The sequence below is a fragment of the Chanos chanos genome, chromosome 5 (genome assembly GCF_902362185.1).
Source record: "Chanos chanos chromosome 5, fChaCha1.1, whole genome shotgun sequence".
Taxonomy (NCBI): domain Eukaryota; kingdom Metazoa; phylum Chordata; class Actinopteri; order Gonorynchiformes; family Chanidae; genus Chanos; species Chanos chanos.
In genome coordinates this window covers 13483469-13498375 of record NC_044499.1, presented here as the reverse complement: position 1 = coordinate 13498375, position 14907 = coordinate 13483469, and the positions used below count along the sequence as shown (strand labels likewise).

The following is a 14907-nucleotide window of genomic DNA, read 5'->3' as shown; positions in this document are numbered from 1 at the left end:
GCGTGTGCATGTGTGTGAGTGTGTTGTTTTCCCTTGCAGGTGTTTGTTCACTTTGGCATGAACCATGGCCCTAAGGGCACTTGTTACCTTTTTATGTGCATGTTTGAACTGTCACTGGAAATTTTCAACAACAGAACAAATTTGTTTTGCAAATGTGGTGGAAAATTAGAAGGGAGATTCAAATTTGCAAAAGATTTGCTTTCTTTTTTTTTGTTTTTGTTTTTGTTTTTGTTCTTTTTGGTTTTGTTTGCTTCACATATTGACCATTATGTTGCATCTAGTTCTAGTTTAACAGTTACAGAACCAGCAGAAAGAGGAAAGATCATTAGACACTATGCTAACTGCCAAAGCTTAAACCCACTGACCCTTGTGTCAACACTTTAGTCAAAAGTGACAAGGCAAGATTCTCCCAAATGTCACTTCAAGAGTGATTTGCGTCAAGCTGAGAGCCTCTCTCCTCTTGGCAGAATGATGGGAATTTGATTTAGCATGTTCTGCCATGCCCCTCCAGTTTCTGTCATATTCAGGAAAAATCGGAGTTGTTTTGGACATTGAGATTATTTGTCATAATGTATGCTCTCTATAAATGTTTTGTTGGGTGCTGATGAAATTTGATAGCTTGCTGTTCTCTCTCTGTCAAAATGTAACTAGGGGATTTTCACAACAACAACAACAAAAAAAAAAAAATAGAAAACTAAATGTATGATGAATTCATTTACCCAGAGGGTATAAAACTAGTTTACAGAGCAGATTCTTGGCAAAATAATTAACATCACATCATTGCATTTACGTTGTTACAATGTATTTAAATGGTTACTGTAGGTTCGTAGGTGACTGAAAAAGTGTATTTTTCAGTCAGCAACAGTATAGATTCAGAATGGAACATTATAATAGAGACTATATGGAGATTACGTGCCATTCTTAGTCTTTTTAACCACTTTCTTTTCAGGAGCAGTATGTTTTTATTCATGATGCCATTCTGGAGGCGTGTCTCTGTGGTGACACCACTATCCCAGCCAATCAGCTTCGCTCTGTCTACTATGACATGAATCGACTGGACCCGCAGACCAATTCCAGTCCGATAAAAGAAGAGTTCAGGGTGGGTCACGAACAAATACCTTTGTATATTTGTTTTTAGAGGTTTTAGTCAAATCTGTACCAGTTTTATACCTTTGCTGTGAAGAGTAAAAACTACAGCTTTTTTTTTTTTGCTTTTGTTTAAGGATACATGTCTAGTTTTTATAAGTTTATGAACTAACCTAATAACATAATAACTTCCATTACATCATAGTTCCAACAATGTAAGCTTTGCTGTTCTAAATGAATAGACTGAGGACATGACAAACATTAATGAGGAGCTGTTGCACAAACAAATTCCATCATTTCGAACCATGAAGCTAATTTCATCAGCTAATGACAGCTAATGACTCGAACATTGTAAACATCACATTTTAAATAGTCTGAAAATCTTTCATACATTTCTTAGATGTGAAATGAAGTGATACTGAGAAAGTTTTGTTGTGCTGTGTTATAGACTCTCAACATGGTAACACCAACGTTACGTGTCGAGGACTGCAGCATTGCGCTGCTGCCACGGAACCACGAGAAGAACCGCTGCATGGATGTTCTGCCACCTGATCGCTGTCTCCCGTTCCTAATCACCATCGACGGAGAGAGCAGTAACTACATTAACGCTGCGCTTATGGATGTAAGCTTACAACCTCCCGAAGGACTGTGTCTGTCAACACACGCAGTTAAGGGAGGAGGCATGATCTTTTTTAGACAGTCTCCCAGAGATTTTTACCTTTTATCATTTGTTTCCATTTGCTTTTCCCTGTGTTTAATTGTCTCTACTCTGATTTTTGCTGCTTCCTCTTCTCTCTCTCTCTCTCCAGAGTTATAAGCAGCCTTCCGCATTCATTGTTACCCAGCATCCTTTACCAAACACAGTGAAAGACTTCTGGAGACTGGTGTTGGACTATCACTGCACATCCATAGTGATGCTCAATGATGTTGACCCTGCTCAGGTAGGCTTAGAGGATAAAGTTAGACTTTGTGTGTGAGTTAGAAACAGACAAAAAGATTGTGAGTGTATGATTGTGTGTGTGTGTGAGAGAGAGAGAGAGAGAGAGAGAGAGAGAGAGTGATGTTCTGTGGGGGCAGCAGCCTGAGGCACTGTCATAACACCCCTGGATCAAAGCTGAAAGAGGAGCAGTGATCCCAGTCTCCCCGCTCCCCCCTCACCTCCACCTCCACCTCACAAAATACTCCCCCTTCCAGACCCCCACCACCACAGTCTACTCCCAATGTGACTGAGCTTTTCATTCAATATTCTCACTGTAGCCACAGAGACCAGGAAACCCAGGTGGAGACACACACATACACACACACTCACACTCTTATTCCTCTCTTATTTCTCTCTCTCTTCCTCTCACTCTCACCCTATCTATCTATCTATCTATCTATCTATCTATCTATCTATCTATCTATCTATCTATCTATCTATCTGTCAGTCTGTCTGTCTGTCTGTCTGTCTGTCTGTCTATCTATCTATCTAGTTAGCTATCCTTTGCTCTCTCTCCCTCCCTCATCAAGGTCTTTGCTTTGCATATGCAGAATTTGTGAAGTTTTAATAGGACCTCAGAGGAAACAGACTTTTCTTCTTTTCCCTTGCTCTTTTTTTTCACATAACTTCATTCTTCAGTGTGTTTTCCCCTCTCTCTGAGTGTGTGTGTGTGTGTCTGTGTGTGTGTTTGTGCGTATATACATGCATGCATTCATGTCTGAGCGTTGGCTGGGTGAAAGCTGAAAGTTTAAATCCAGCTGTCGTTCTTTTGGAGCTGTGTGTCTGATATGGGGAAATAGGGAAATTTCCCTCCTCTTATAAACTGAACAGGCAACTCTCCCTCCAGCCCCATCCTCCATATCCTCCATATAGTTCAAAAAGAGGTGCCAAAGTGAAGAGTCGATAATCCACTGACGAGAGGCACTAAAGCTTTCTCCAGAACATCTTTTGATCTTGTATTCTTTTACAAAAAGCAACACAATGGCTTGCTATTGTGGGGAATTCACGCATTCTTCTTTTTAATAGAAATGATCAAATGCTAGATTATTTGAATTTATGAATAGATCATGAAGAGTCAATGATCTGATTCTCATGGAGTCTAAATGACTTTTTTTCACTGTCTTTCTCTGACACTCAAAGCTTTCGTGAATTAATATTTAATGTGATTTCTCCTACTGCAGTCTCTTTTTTGTGCATATTTACTGGCTCCGTATGAGTATTTGTATTTCTTTGGGATAATCTATATTCTATTTTGTAAGAGTCTCAATACCAGTGTGTTCACCAGAAAAAACAACCATTAAAACAGTCACTTTTCTCATATATTGGAGAGCTTACGTGTGTGTGTGTGTGTGTGTGTGTGTGTGTGTGTGTGCACGTGTGCGTGCATGTGTGCATGTGTGTGTGTGTGTGTGTGTGTGTGTGTGTGTGTGTTTATTAGCTGTGCCCTCAGTACTGGCCAGAGAATGGGGTTCATCGGCACGGACCTCTCCAAGTGGAATTCGTGTCAGCTGACCTAGAGGAAGACATCATCAGTAGAATATTCCGGATCTACAATGCAGCTCGGGTAGGAACAAACAGTCCCCGGCTGAGCTGACCTCAGTGATCACCTCAGCTCACCTGCTGACGGTTAAGCTCCTTACTGCTACATGGCAACAGCCATGAAAAAGCTAAAGCCACCAATGAATCCTCAGTAGAGCCTTGTCTCCAATGCTGTCCCAGTGTATGTTTGGAGATTATGATCAAATTACAACACCGAACCAAAATTGAATTTGTGTTTGAAGTTGTGTCTGCATTTCAACTGAACAAAGTTTTAAAGCTTTTTATTGGTTTCCTCATACATTGCAGTGCCATGTAATTTATGGATTCTCATTCCCAATTCAGGCTGGGGAATATATTGATATTCAGGTATAAAGATGATGGTCATGTAGACAGCATACTTTATCAAAGGTTTATCTGAGAACATATCTGAGTACTTCCATTTGTCATTTCAGATTTATGGCTAACATAGATTGAGTTTTGGCACCATACCGATCACCCAAGTACTTAGACATTCGGCATTTGAAGTGCTACTGTCGCTAAAAGACAGTGGTGTGACATAGAACTAATGTGATGTATGTCGTCTAGCCTCAGGATGGCTATCGTATGGTGCAGCAGTTCCAGTTCCTGGGTTGGCCCATGTACAGAGACACACCGGTGTCAAAGCGCTCCTTCCTCAAACTCATCCACCAGGTGGATAAATGGCAAGAGGAATACGACGGAGGGGAGGGCCGCACGGTGGTGCACTGCTTGTAAGTCTTCAACACCATTTCTCTTTTAACTCCACCTCAAGTCATATACGACTTACGACAACTCACATGCGTCTTGACATGTCAAAACTCGTATGCGACCCGAACTGTAAAAAGGTATATGCAGTCTAACGTTTATAATGACGACTTTCAGGTCATAAACACCTTTAGGGTTTAAGACAACCTCACATTTGCAAAAACTCTTTAACAGCTCATACAATATTAATTAATCACACAGACTTTTAACATTTAAGATGCTGTATATGACCTGTCAGGTCCATTTCGTACACAGTTGAAGACTTACATCTACAAAACACCCTAGGACTTCACACATTATAGCCCATTCAAGAAGGCTTCTGCTATGCACAACCTCACAGGCCTCACACAGTTTAAGACTTCTGAACCAGAATAGGGACTAAATAACTGATACACAGTACAGGACTAACAACAACTCAACTCAGCAACTCAACTTATGACTTTTTACTCAAATGCAATTTAAAATTCAGCAACACTCAATTCGATGAAAGTCCTCCTGAAAAGTCTCTCATATACAATTCATACGCACAGTTTATTAATCACTCGTATACAACTGAATCACCTATTAGTATACTCAATGTCCACACTCAACACAAAAAAGGGATTTTTACACAAGGAACAAATCTAAAGCCTCATACTTTATTGTTTCCCAACAACAAACTCATAGCATCTCAGTAAATCTTTCTAACAAAGTTGTTGATTCAAAATTGTGTTAACTAAATTTGTTCTCGCTTTCAAATAATTACTCTGTCCTAGCACAAGCACCTCACTGAATCCAAAGTAACACCATCTAAACAAATCAATAATCATTATTCCATTAATTAGAAGCCACATTAATCAGATTAGAGCCTTAAAGCTTTGTGTTTGTGTCAAATATGTTCATCTCTCTATTGTTCTCCAGGATTTAGAGCATGTCAAATAGGAGGATAAACATCCCCACCTACTGGCCCAGCACTCTTACTGCAATTTGTTTTTCACCAAATCATCAGATACACTCAAATGCTTAGACAATCTAGAAACTGCATGAATTGTTTTACTAATATTTGTAACCCTGTTTGCTTGCATGTGTGTGTGTGTGTTCACATGTACACATGATTAAATGCTAATTCATGAGTAACCCGCAAACCATTATCTGATATTCCATACAAATCATTTCAAGCATAATTATATCACATAGTCTCACCTGACGTGATAGTTATGCTCATTGACAGTACTGTATTGAAGTTACTCATTTTTCGTAAACGACTTTGTTATTTATTAAAGAGAGATGTTAAGTGGTGTAAATCTTTTAAGTGGTGTAAATCATTTTTCACCTTTGACCCCTGACCTGACCCGTATGAGTATCCGTTTGCCTCTCAGGAACGGCGGCGGTCGCAGTGGAACGTTCTGTGCCATCAGCATTGTCAGTGAAATGCTCCGTCACCAGCACTCTGTGGACGTGTTCCACGCCGTAAAAACACTAAGGAACAACAAGCCCAACATGGTGGACTTACTGGTATGTGATTTATAATACGTTTACACTGAGAAGACCTGCAGAATTAGAAAAACTGAGGCTTAATCCCTGTCTAGATGTTCATACTAAATGCTCATAGAATGTTTATTATATGAGTCCTTGCGTTGACTGTGTATGACTCTGTGAGTAGGACTCCACTGGAGATATTAACAGCAGTGACCTGTTTGCTTTGGCCATGTGTTAACTGATCATGGTGGAATACTCTTAAACTGATTTTTCCATAATCAGTAGCTGAGAAGTGTACTCAGTGCTGCATTGTTTATGTCTAAATGTAGCACTTTAGAGTAACGGTGCTCTCCTCTCTGTAGGACCAGTATAAGTTCTGCTACGAGGTGGCTTTGGAGTACCTGAGCTCGGGATAACTGACCAGTACGCAGACTGAAGCCTTGGGATTTTTTCTGCTGCAAGGACCCTGTTGCAGTGACTTTCAGACTATCTGTACAGACCACTGATGAGTGAGTGTGTGTGTGTGTGTGTGTGTGTGTGTGTGAGTGTGTGCGTGTGTACAGTGTGTTTAACTCATTAAATGCTCATTCATCCATCTAACCAAGTTAACTGAAAACCCAGAAGAGCACAATGTATTCTCAATAGAGTGATTTTTAATGGGGGTGTGTTCAATATTTTAGTGAAGTCTGCATTACCACCTGAGTTAGTCAAAGTCCACTTGGGTGGATTCTCTCTCTCTCTCTCTCTCTCTCTCTCTCTCTCTCTCTCTCTCCCTCTCTCTCTCTCTCTCTCCCTCTATCTCTCACTCTCTTACTCTTTCTCTCTCTCTCACTCTTGTTTGTTGGCCTTCATCACACTCCTCACACTCTTGGACAATGAGTCTGCATCATGTTAAGCTTAGTGTGAGATTTCAGTGTACGTTTTGCTGTACATTGTGTTTTGGCATTTCTTATTGCTCAATGCTGTAATATATATATAGTGGACATCATTTGTCAAAATGAATAACATAAATGATACTCTCTCGCGTGTATTAACCTAACTGTCATCGCCTCCAAGGACTTGTCATGACAACGATGCCATCGCTTACTGTGCGCCACGTCAAAAGGATCCAAAGCTTTGTTTTTCTCCCTCTTCCTTTTTTTGGTTGCACTCCTTTTTGTTTATCATTGTAAAACAAATTTGTAAATATTAGATATTTAGCTGATTATTTATTCATTCTGTGTACTTCTGTCGTGAAGCACAGTGACAATCATGTTTGATGGGTCCATTGTTTTTTTAGTGCCCTAATTGTATTGTCTGCTTTTGTTCATCTTGTTTGAAGAGATATTGTACATGTTCAAATATATGTATCAATAACAAACAACAGTTTGTCCTCTGAACTGTGTCTGTCTGTATATCTGCCTGTCTGTCTGTCTGTCTGTCTGTCTGTCTATCTATCTAGCTATCTAGCTATCTGTCTGTCTGTCTGTCTGTCGGTCATCTTATCAGTGTCCTCAAAATGGATACCCAGTGGTTTATGTGGTTTCAGAGTTTCAGAAGCAATGCAACAATGTGGTGTAGAGATAACTTATACCACCAAAAAAACACATAAGCTTACAAATATTGCAAACAGATTCATATACACACATATATGTGTGTGGGAACAGCCCCCAAATAAGGTTGCATTACTCTGCTGGAGTAAGAGAGGAGTGGATGCAAATGTACAGTATTTTAAAAGTGCATTATTCAACATATAGTGCCAAGTACTGTGAAATCTGGTCTATGTGTTCAGTACCTGTGAACTCCTAAAGTTTTACCTGGTACCAGCAAGTGCATAGTAGGCTCCATTTTACAACGATCCCAGAGATAAGGTTATGAGGTCACTAACCAGGTTGAATATGTATCAGTGAAAAATATCAAAAAAAGAAAACTTGGATGTGAAGCACGCCCTATTTCACATGTGCTTGAGTGATGAATATTGTAAAGTTGGATGACCTTATACCGTGTCACATCATACTTATTAGGTCAGTGTGTATGTGTGTGTGTGTGTGTGTGTATGTGTATGTGTAACTTGGTGCTAAAACTCGGTGACATCTTCTTTGTTTTTGTAAACAAATTCTCAAAACTTAGAAGTTCTCAAACAATTATTTTATTTTTTTTTTAACAGCCAAAACACCTATTATTATATTGTATTATATTTCATCTCTGAACATCTCCTGCCCAGCTGTTCTTCTTTGTTTAGAGCTTCATGTGTCAAATATATCACCTGGAGGATTTACTCTATGGGTTTATTATTGCAGAGGTCTGTCTGACAACACCGTGTGGTGAAAACAGGGATGGATATAAGGCATTCATATCTTCTCCCGCATCTCCAAAATGTTGTAACTGTTGAAGGAACAGAATATGGTTAACATTCTGAGCAATTGTTTGAACAATATAATGTAATTCCTGTTGTTTCTTTTTTTAGTTGTGAACTTCAAACTGTGCCCTTTTACACAGTTGCTCCTTAACACTAATTACACTCCCCTCACCTTGGTCACCACAAAGTTAAAGCACCTTAATTCAAAATTTCACCAATTTTACCTAAATTCAAAATGTTGCTAATGTAAAATTATCCATAGGAGCTGTGTGTGCAGACATGAGAAGACTTACATGGATAGTGTTTGAGTTTGGATGTGATACAGGCATCTTTCTTGAGGTCACAGGTTTCTGTGGTGGAGCAGTCAGGGGATGTACAACACTGTAGAGGAGTTTCTGTAATACAGTAATGGCCATCATATTTATGTATATTTATATGATGTGTGTGTGTGATTCTTCAATTTACAGAAACGCACAGCAGTTTGTTGCTTTAAAGGTCATTTTCCCAGTTAAAGAAAGCAACTTTATATTGAGTGTGATCTTCCCTAAACCTAACTGCAATAATCAGATAGATAGATAGATAGATAGATAGATAGATAGATAGATAGATAGATATGAAACATCTAACTACTTCATTTTAGTACTTCAGTTGAGATTTATGTTGGAGAGGACTCAGATGCACCTGTGCCAGATGAGTTTGAAGAGAGAATCATATACTCACCACGACGTGAGAAAACCACCCCAAAGAGAAGTGCAAGAATCAGAACCCTCATCATTTTGTCTAAAGAAGAGCAAAACATTGTTTAATATTTTGTGAAAATGTCAAGATACCTCTAAACATCATTTGATGAGTTATACTTTGGCCTTTTGCCAAGTTTAACATGAATTAGTCAGCTGTATATTTGTTATTTGATTAATAATTATCAATATTTCTATATAAAAGACATTCTGAACACCTAAACATTTCATAAAGAATATTACGGTATTTTCACTGTCATCTTTAAAATACTAAAACACTTAAAGAAAAAAGTTAAGTTCTAACTCAAAAAAGAATCCAAAAATTACAACATCTGTAACACAGAGTTGACTTTAAATAACTTACCACTCTGGTAGTGTGCTTCTGCTTAATGTGATCTGCGTTAGCTTGTATCACTGAATCCTTTTGTCTTCTCAGGACACATGTTATCTACAGTGTCCTCTCTCTCTTTTAAACACATTAGTGGTGTGAATGCTGAGTTTGGATGGCCAATCATTTGTGTCCTCTGAATCTTCGGAAATTTTGTCCAATGATTCAGGTTTATCAACAAATCAATAGTAACAAAGTTTCGCAACCTACTCACCGTAGTGTACAGCGATTAGAAGTGGTTCAAGGGACAGAAACAGTCATTTTTCAGGAATAAAAGAAAAAGAAATTGTGGAATGAACATTAAGAATAACTTTAAACCAACATAAACAGTTAAAATAGACATTTTTCTTCCAAAGTATTTTCATGAGGAACATAACAAATTATATCTAACAAGTTAAACTTATATTTGGCTTAAGTTTCCTCTATCTATGATATATGCTTTTCTCTAGCTATTAGACAGCAATCCATAGCATTCTGAAGGCATTAGCATTCTAACATGACCTGTCTGGAGAGAGTACACCTCAGCTGGAAGTAGCTAGCCAGTCCCAGTGTTTTAGAATTCAGTTATCATTTGAACTATAAATAAAAACCCAGAAAGTTAGCATGCCTTTAGTTAGAGCTAGGCTAAGTAAGAGTTTTAGAAAATTTAAAAGCATTAATGTATTTGTTAATGTGTTATATCCATATGCCGTGACTTTTCTGAATCTTGTGAAAGATTCTGCGTTGATGCAGAAAAGAAAATAATCGTTTTTTAAAACTGTAATTATATAACATACATGCCAGCGTACTGTTTTTATTGTAAATAAAGTAGGCTAGGTAACTAAAAAGTACACACACACACACACACACCCCTTCCCGGATACTCTGTTTATCATTTGTGCCTGGTGTGATTGGAAACATGGCGGAGGGAGAGCTACATCTCCAGCAGCCAGAGATTAAAAACGCACCCAGTATCTTAAAAGCAGATGTAATCGGTTCTTATGGAAACATAGCCAAAAACGAGCTTGACAAAATATATGCTTTTACATATGTATCAATTTAAAAAACACATGGAGGACAAGATGCATTGTGATGCTTCGAGAATCGTTTTGTAATCGAATCGAGTCGTGAGACCAGTGAAGATTCACATCTCTATTGTTTCATGCTGTAGGCTTTATTAAACCCAGGCATTTTGTCACAAAAAGTTTGAAAGTGAAATACGCTTTCTGTTTCGTAAATAAACTTCAATACTATACTATACGTAATTCAAACAGAGACTGCACGAAAATAGTACTAATCAAAATGTATGTAATCAAATGTACTAATCAAACATAAATAACAATTAATATATGTGCATAAAAACTGATAAATTTCCTCACTGATTTTGTCTTAGGTGGCAAAACTTGAACACAAATATCTAAAACTCTGATAGTACTCTCATAGCTGATGCTCTTAGATTTCTTAGGTTTCATTTCACAATGTTTCCTATTATCTTTGCAGCATACCTGCCACATTGTCATTATTAGTTTATTATTATTAGGTTATATTTATCAGAAGACCATGTCAAAGAGTTTCTGCAATAAAATCGCGAGCTTACATCCGCAGTGTATCAATGTGGCCTTTTCATGCTCTGTGATACAATCATTTTTGCCCCAATATATATATCTCATATCATACTAGAACCAAGTTAGATATAAATGAAGTCGTCTTGGACTTAGTATATGCTAAGAAAAAAAGAAATAAACAAAAGAAAAGTATGGACGTTGATGCTTGAACAGTACGTACAAGAGGCATCTTGACAGTCCATATGACTCATTCTTTGTAGCCTGTTCAAACAACGTATTTTTTATTTTTTCATTCATCTGAACAAATGACCAACATATTTTTGTGTGTGTATGCTGTTCTGGTTGTAGTAAAATGCCCTTTTATATCCTAGATAGCATATTTCTGATGTCATGAAAAAATTATATGAAAAGAAATGCCCATTTTAATAAATAGTTAATAAATAAATAATAAATAATAACCCTCCTGTGGGACACCTACAAAAACTACAAAACTCAACAAAATTGAGTTACTGACCTTAAAAAAAAGCAACTGACTAAATTCCAAACTATTTTGGACTGAAGCACTGATCTTTTTAATAGAAATGTCAACCTCCTCTTAATTACCTTACTTTATGTGTGCTCATTAAAATGCAATATAATTTAAAATGTAAATCATTATAACTTTCTAATCCAATCCACTAACAAGTTTTCGAGTCTCCTCTGAAGGTTTCCGTGCTGTAAATTCCCAGCAGGTTATTGCACCCTTCCACTACCTGGACAAACTCTGACAGTGGCCTTGTTTACTTTCTACCCTCACAATCCGGGGAGTGAGTCAATTTCCTGTACTTTTACGTTTATGCATTTAAATCTGGGAATTGCCTTGATTACATTCATTGGGAACTGCCTTGATTGCTTTTATTCATCAACATCATCAACATCAGAGCATTGCCCAGATTCCTGGATTGCTTTTGAACTTCATGACAGCTTCTATGTGTCATAGAAGATTTTCCCTCCATTTTTGGAGATTACTGATGTCTGGTCTTCCTCTGCTTCAAAGTGATGGTAAATTCCACAGCTGTTTTGATTTTGCCTTTTGAAATTTGACAAAGAATCAGCCTGGACAAGAATATAATTCTCTCTCTCTCTCTCTCTCTCTCTCTCTTTCTCTCTCTCTCTCTGTTAATCAAAAATAATGTGTATTTTCCTACACATTGTTATTGCTTGACTTTTGAAAGTGATATATTCAGTGCCTACACAGTGTCCATCTGTGGTGTCAGTCTGTAGGTGATATATGAATTATAGTTTGATAAGTCTACAAGTATATTGAAAGTATGAATGCGTATAGACTGTGTATGTGTGTCCATAAATCAATATAAATACGTAGATATGAAACTTTACTATGTACAAATGCATAGAATAGGTCATGAAAATACACCTGAACAACAAGGATGAAACAAAAGTTATTTTGTATTAGATATATTAGGTATATAGTAAAAAAAGAATGTGAGCAGCCTAGAGGCATAACTATATATCAGTTACAAAGACCATGTTTATTTTATTCATTTCAGTCAATTTTTATTTATTTAATTTTACAAAAAAACATTTTTAAAGAATGGTCTTCCTACCTAACAGATAGAAAGGCTAAAAACTGACAAGACCACAACCTGAATAATCCAGTGTCTATTCTCACCAGTGCAGTTTCTCTGTGTTCCTCTATGGGTCACACTCAGTCCATTTCTCACTACATGCCACAAAAGCACCACACGTCATGTATTTATTCCCTTCAACTTTATTAACCAGTTGTACAAATGAGTGGGTCAAATTACATACATGTAAGGCTTATAAATGCTAAAAGAATATGTGAGGATGTGTGTGTTTCCATAGACTGAAGAGAATACAAAGTAGGTCTCCTCCATTGAATTACAAAAGAATCAAGCAACACTTTTACATTTCCGTTTATGCTTTATTATCTTTAACAACATTGATGAGTTTGGGCAAAGTCCAGCCGGAACATCTCTCAGAAGAGAGTATTGCAGAAATCTGTTTCGCAGCATTTGATGTTTGCACCACGGATCAACTTTAAAAGTTCACAGTCAGACATCTTGATGCATCTTTGGAAGCTGTAGACTGGTTGAAGTTGAGAAAAAACAAATCAAACACTTTTCTTGGTTTTACATGGTTACAGTTATATGTGTCCACGGAATTTAACAAGATTAGAAGTAATACTGGTGAGAAGATCTTAAAGCTGCAAAAGGATCCCATCCTTAGCTTGCAACTAAAGGCCGAATCCTGCAGTTTAATTTCTAAAACAGGTAAAATCTCCTCCTTCATTTTCCAGCAGTATTAACTTCCTTCTGGACCTGTCCAGATTATTCATGAAGATTCTGCAGAGGTGTAGCAGAACATTAAGTTCCAGAGAGAGTCTCAGGCCTGGATGTGTGGACTTTCTGGATATATTTCTCTAACGTTGAGTGGGAGTATGTCATTACTGAAATGCGTTGACTTGAGCACTTGGCATTTGTTTTCACTTTTGAAAATTTTTAGCAACTCTGCCAAAAAATGTGTGATCATCTGTGTGGAGCATCAGATATCAAAGATGAAACTTACACTTAGGGAAGGAGAATTTGGCTGTAACACATGCATTCATTTCACTGGGGCATGTCTCTTTAGTGGTGGTACAAGCTGTCCCAGGTTTGGATACACAACGGAGGCACTTCAGGGCTGAACCTACCAAGCATCAGAAACTCAAATCAATGTGATGCTACACTGCTGCCATCATCAGGTTGTCTGTGGTTACTGCAGCACATATAGCCTTTGCCTTTAACCTTAAAAGTCACACACACAATTCTACATCTATGGAAATGTTAGCTTAAACTAACTTTCATACTCTGACCTATTTTCAAGTCCTGCACACTCATACAGACATATTTCAACCGAGATATTTCACCTGAAATATCTCTGTTGGTTATTTCACCTGAAATATATTCCGTTTATTATTATTTTTCATATACTTGTAAGTCTGTGGATTGACAGTACTCTAAATATCTTGATTTTTTGTCAGTATTATTGCTACTATTGTTACTTTAGTGTACAGTCACTTTAACCAAAGTCTTAATTTAACTCCATAACACAAGCTAGCAAGAGAAGAGAGCAGTTTGTTTGACTAAGTGTGGTCAAATGACTAAGAGGACTTTGTGCTTCACAGGAAACTCTGTACACAGAAAGAATCAATACTAGGCTTACCGCCAGTCAACATGAACACACAGATCAGGGCAAAAAGCAAGGTCTTCATCATTCTGCTAAAAGACGAGTCTGCAAAATATTTATTATATTGAATTATATCAAGTTCAGCACTGGTCTTCTTAGCCGAAGAAATTTGTATTACTGCAAGTCTTTCTTGAAAAATTTAGAAACTTTTATTAAGATTTGATGGAGAAAAAAAGTGTTTTGAAGGTAAAAAGAAATGTTTATAGTTACTGAGATCTTTGATAGTTTAATACAAACATTCTACAAATATTTTCAACAAAGCTGAAAAAGGCAAAGCACATAATGAAACACCATTGGTTTGTGAGACCACAGTGAACATGTGGTGGTATAACTGTGATACAGATCTATTATTCTGATATTTGATGACAACTTACCTCCTCTTGAACACTCCTGATGTGAATACTGTCATGAGCCACTTTCTGTCTTTATATATGAGCAGCACAGAGTTTGTTTCGGATGCTGTTCAAGTGTCTGGTACAAACACAAACAAACACTCTCTGACACATGCGCATGCACAAATACAGTCAGACACAGACATACATTCACACCCACACCTCCACCCCCACCCACACACACACACCATAAAGCAGTGCCTTTATTTTTCCCATTTATTTGAGACTCAGAGTCAGTAATAGGTCAAAATGATGTCATTCCTGTATTTCAGTAAATTTCCTTTTTGAAGAAGAATTGATGGTGTTTTGTTTTCTGTCTGTGTTAGGAAAAATATTGTATGAAGATTCACTGATTACACAATACAACCTAAGGCAAGCAGAGCAAGAGCAAGTTTTGTGTGTGAGTTATTTTTGTCA

The 14907-nt window shown here is 37.5% G+C and overlaps 1 protein-coding gene and 1 long non-coding RNA gene across 2 annotated transcripts in view; one reads left to right on the top strand and one right to left on the bottom strand.

Annotated features, from left to right (window-relative positions):
- The window catches only part of LOC115812185 (receptor-type tyrosine-protein phosphatase mu), a 98614-nt gene extending 92353 nt beyond the window's left edge, over positions 1–6261 (top strand). Inside the window, exons 30-36 of the mRNA XM_030774669.1 lie at positions 950–1099; positions 1535–1708; positions 1896–2027; positions 3504–3629; positions 4190–4353; positions 5746–5881; positions 6208–6261. Of these exons, the coding sequence (XP_030630529.1) occupies positions 950–1099; positions 1535–1708; positions 1896–2027; positions 3504–3629; positions 4190–4353; positions 5746–5881; positions 6208–6261 (936 nt within the window). The remainder of the gene's footprint in view (positions 1–949; positions 1100–1534; positions 1709–1895; positions 2028–3503; positions 3630–4189; positions 4354–5745; positions 5882–6207) is intronic.
- Positions 6262–7959: 1698 nt separating this feature from the next.
- LOC115813422 (uncharacterized) lies at positions 7960–9358 on the bottom strand. The gene is made up of 4 exons (XR_004025294.1): positions 9285–9358; positions 8904–8963; positions 8477–8578; positions 7960–8209 (listed from the first exon to the last, which is right to left on the bottom strand). It is a non-coding gene; the product is annotated as an uncharacterized LOC115813422 (long non-coding RNA).
- Positions 9359–14907: the final 5549 nt, after the last annotated feature.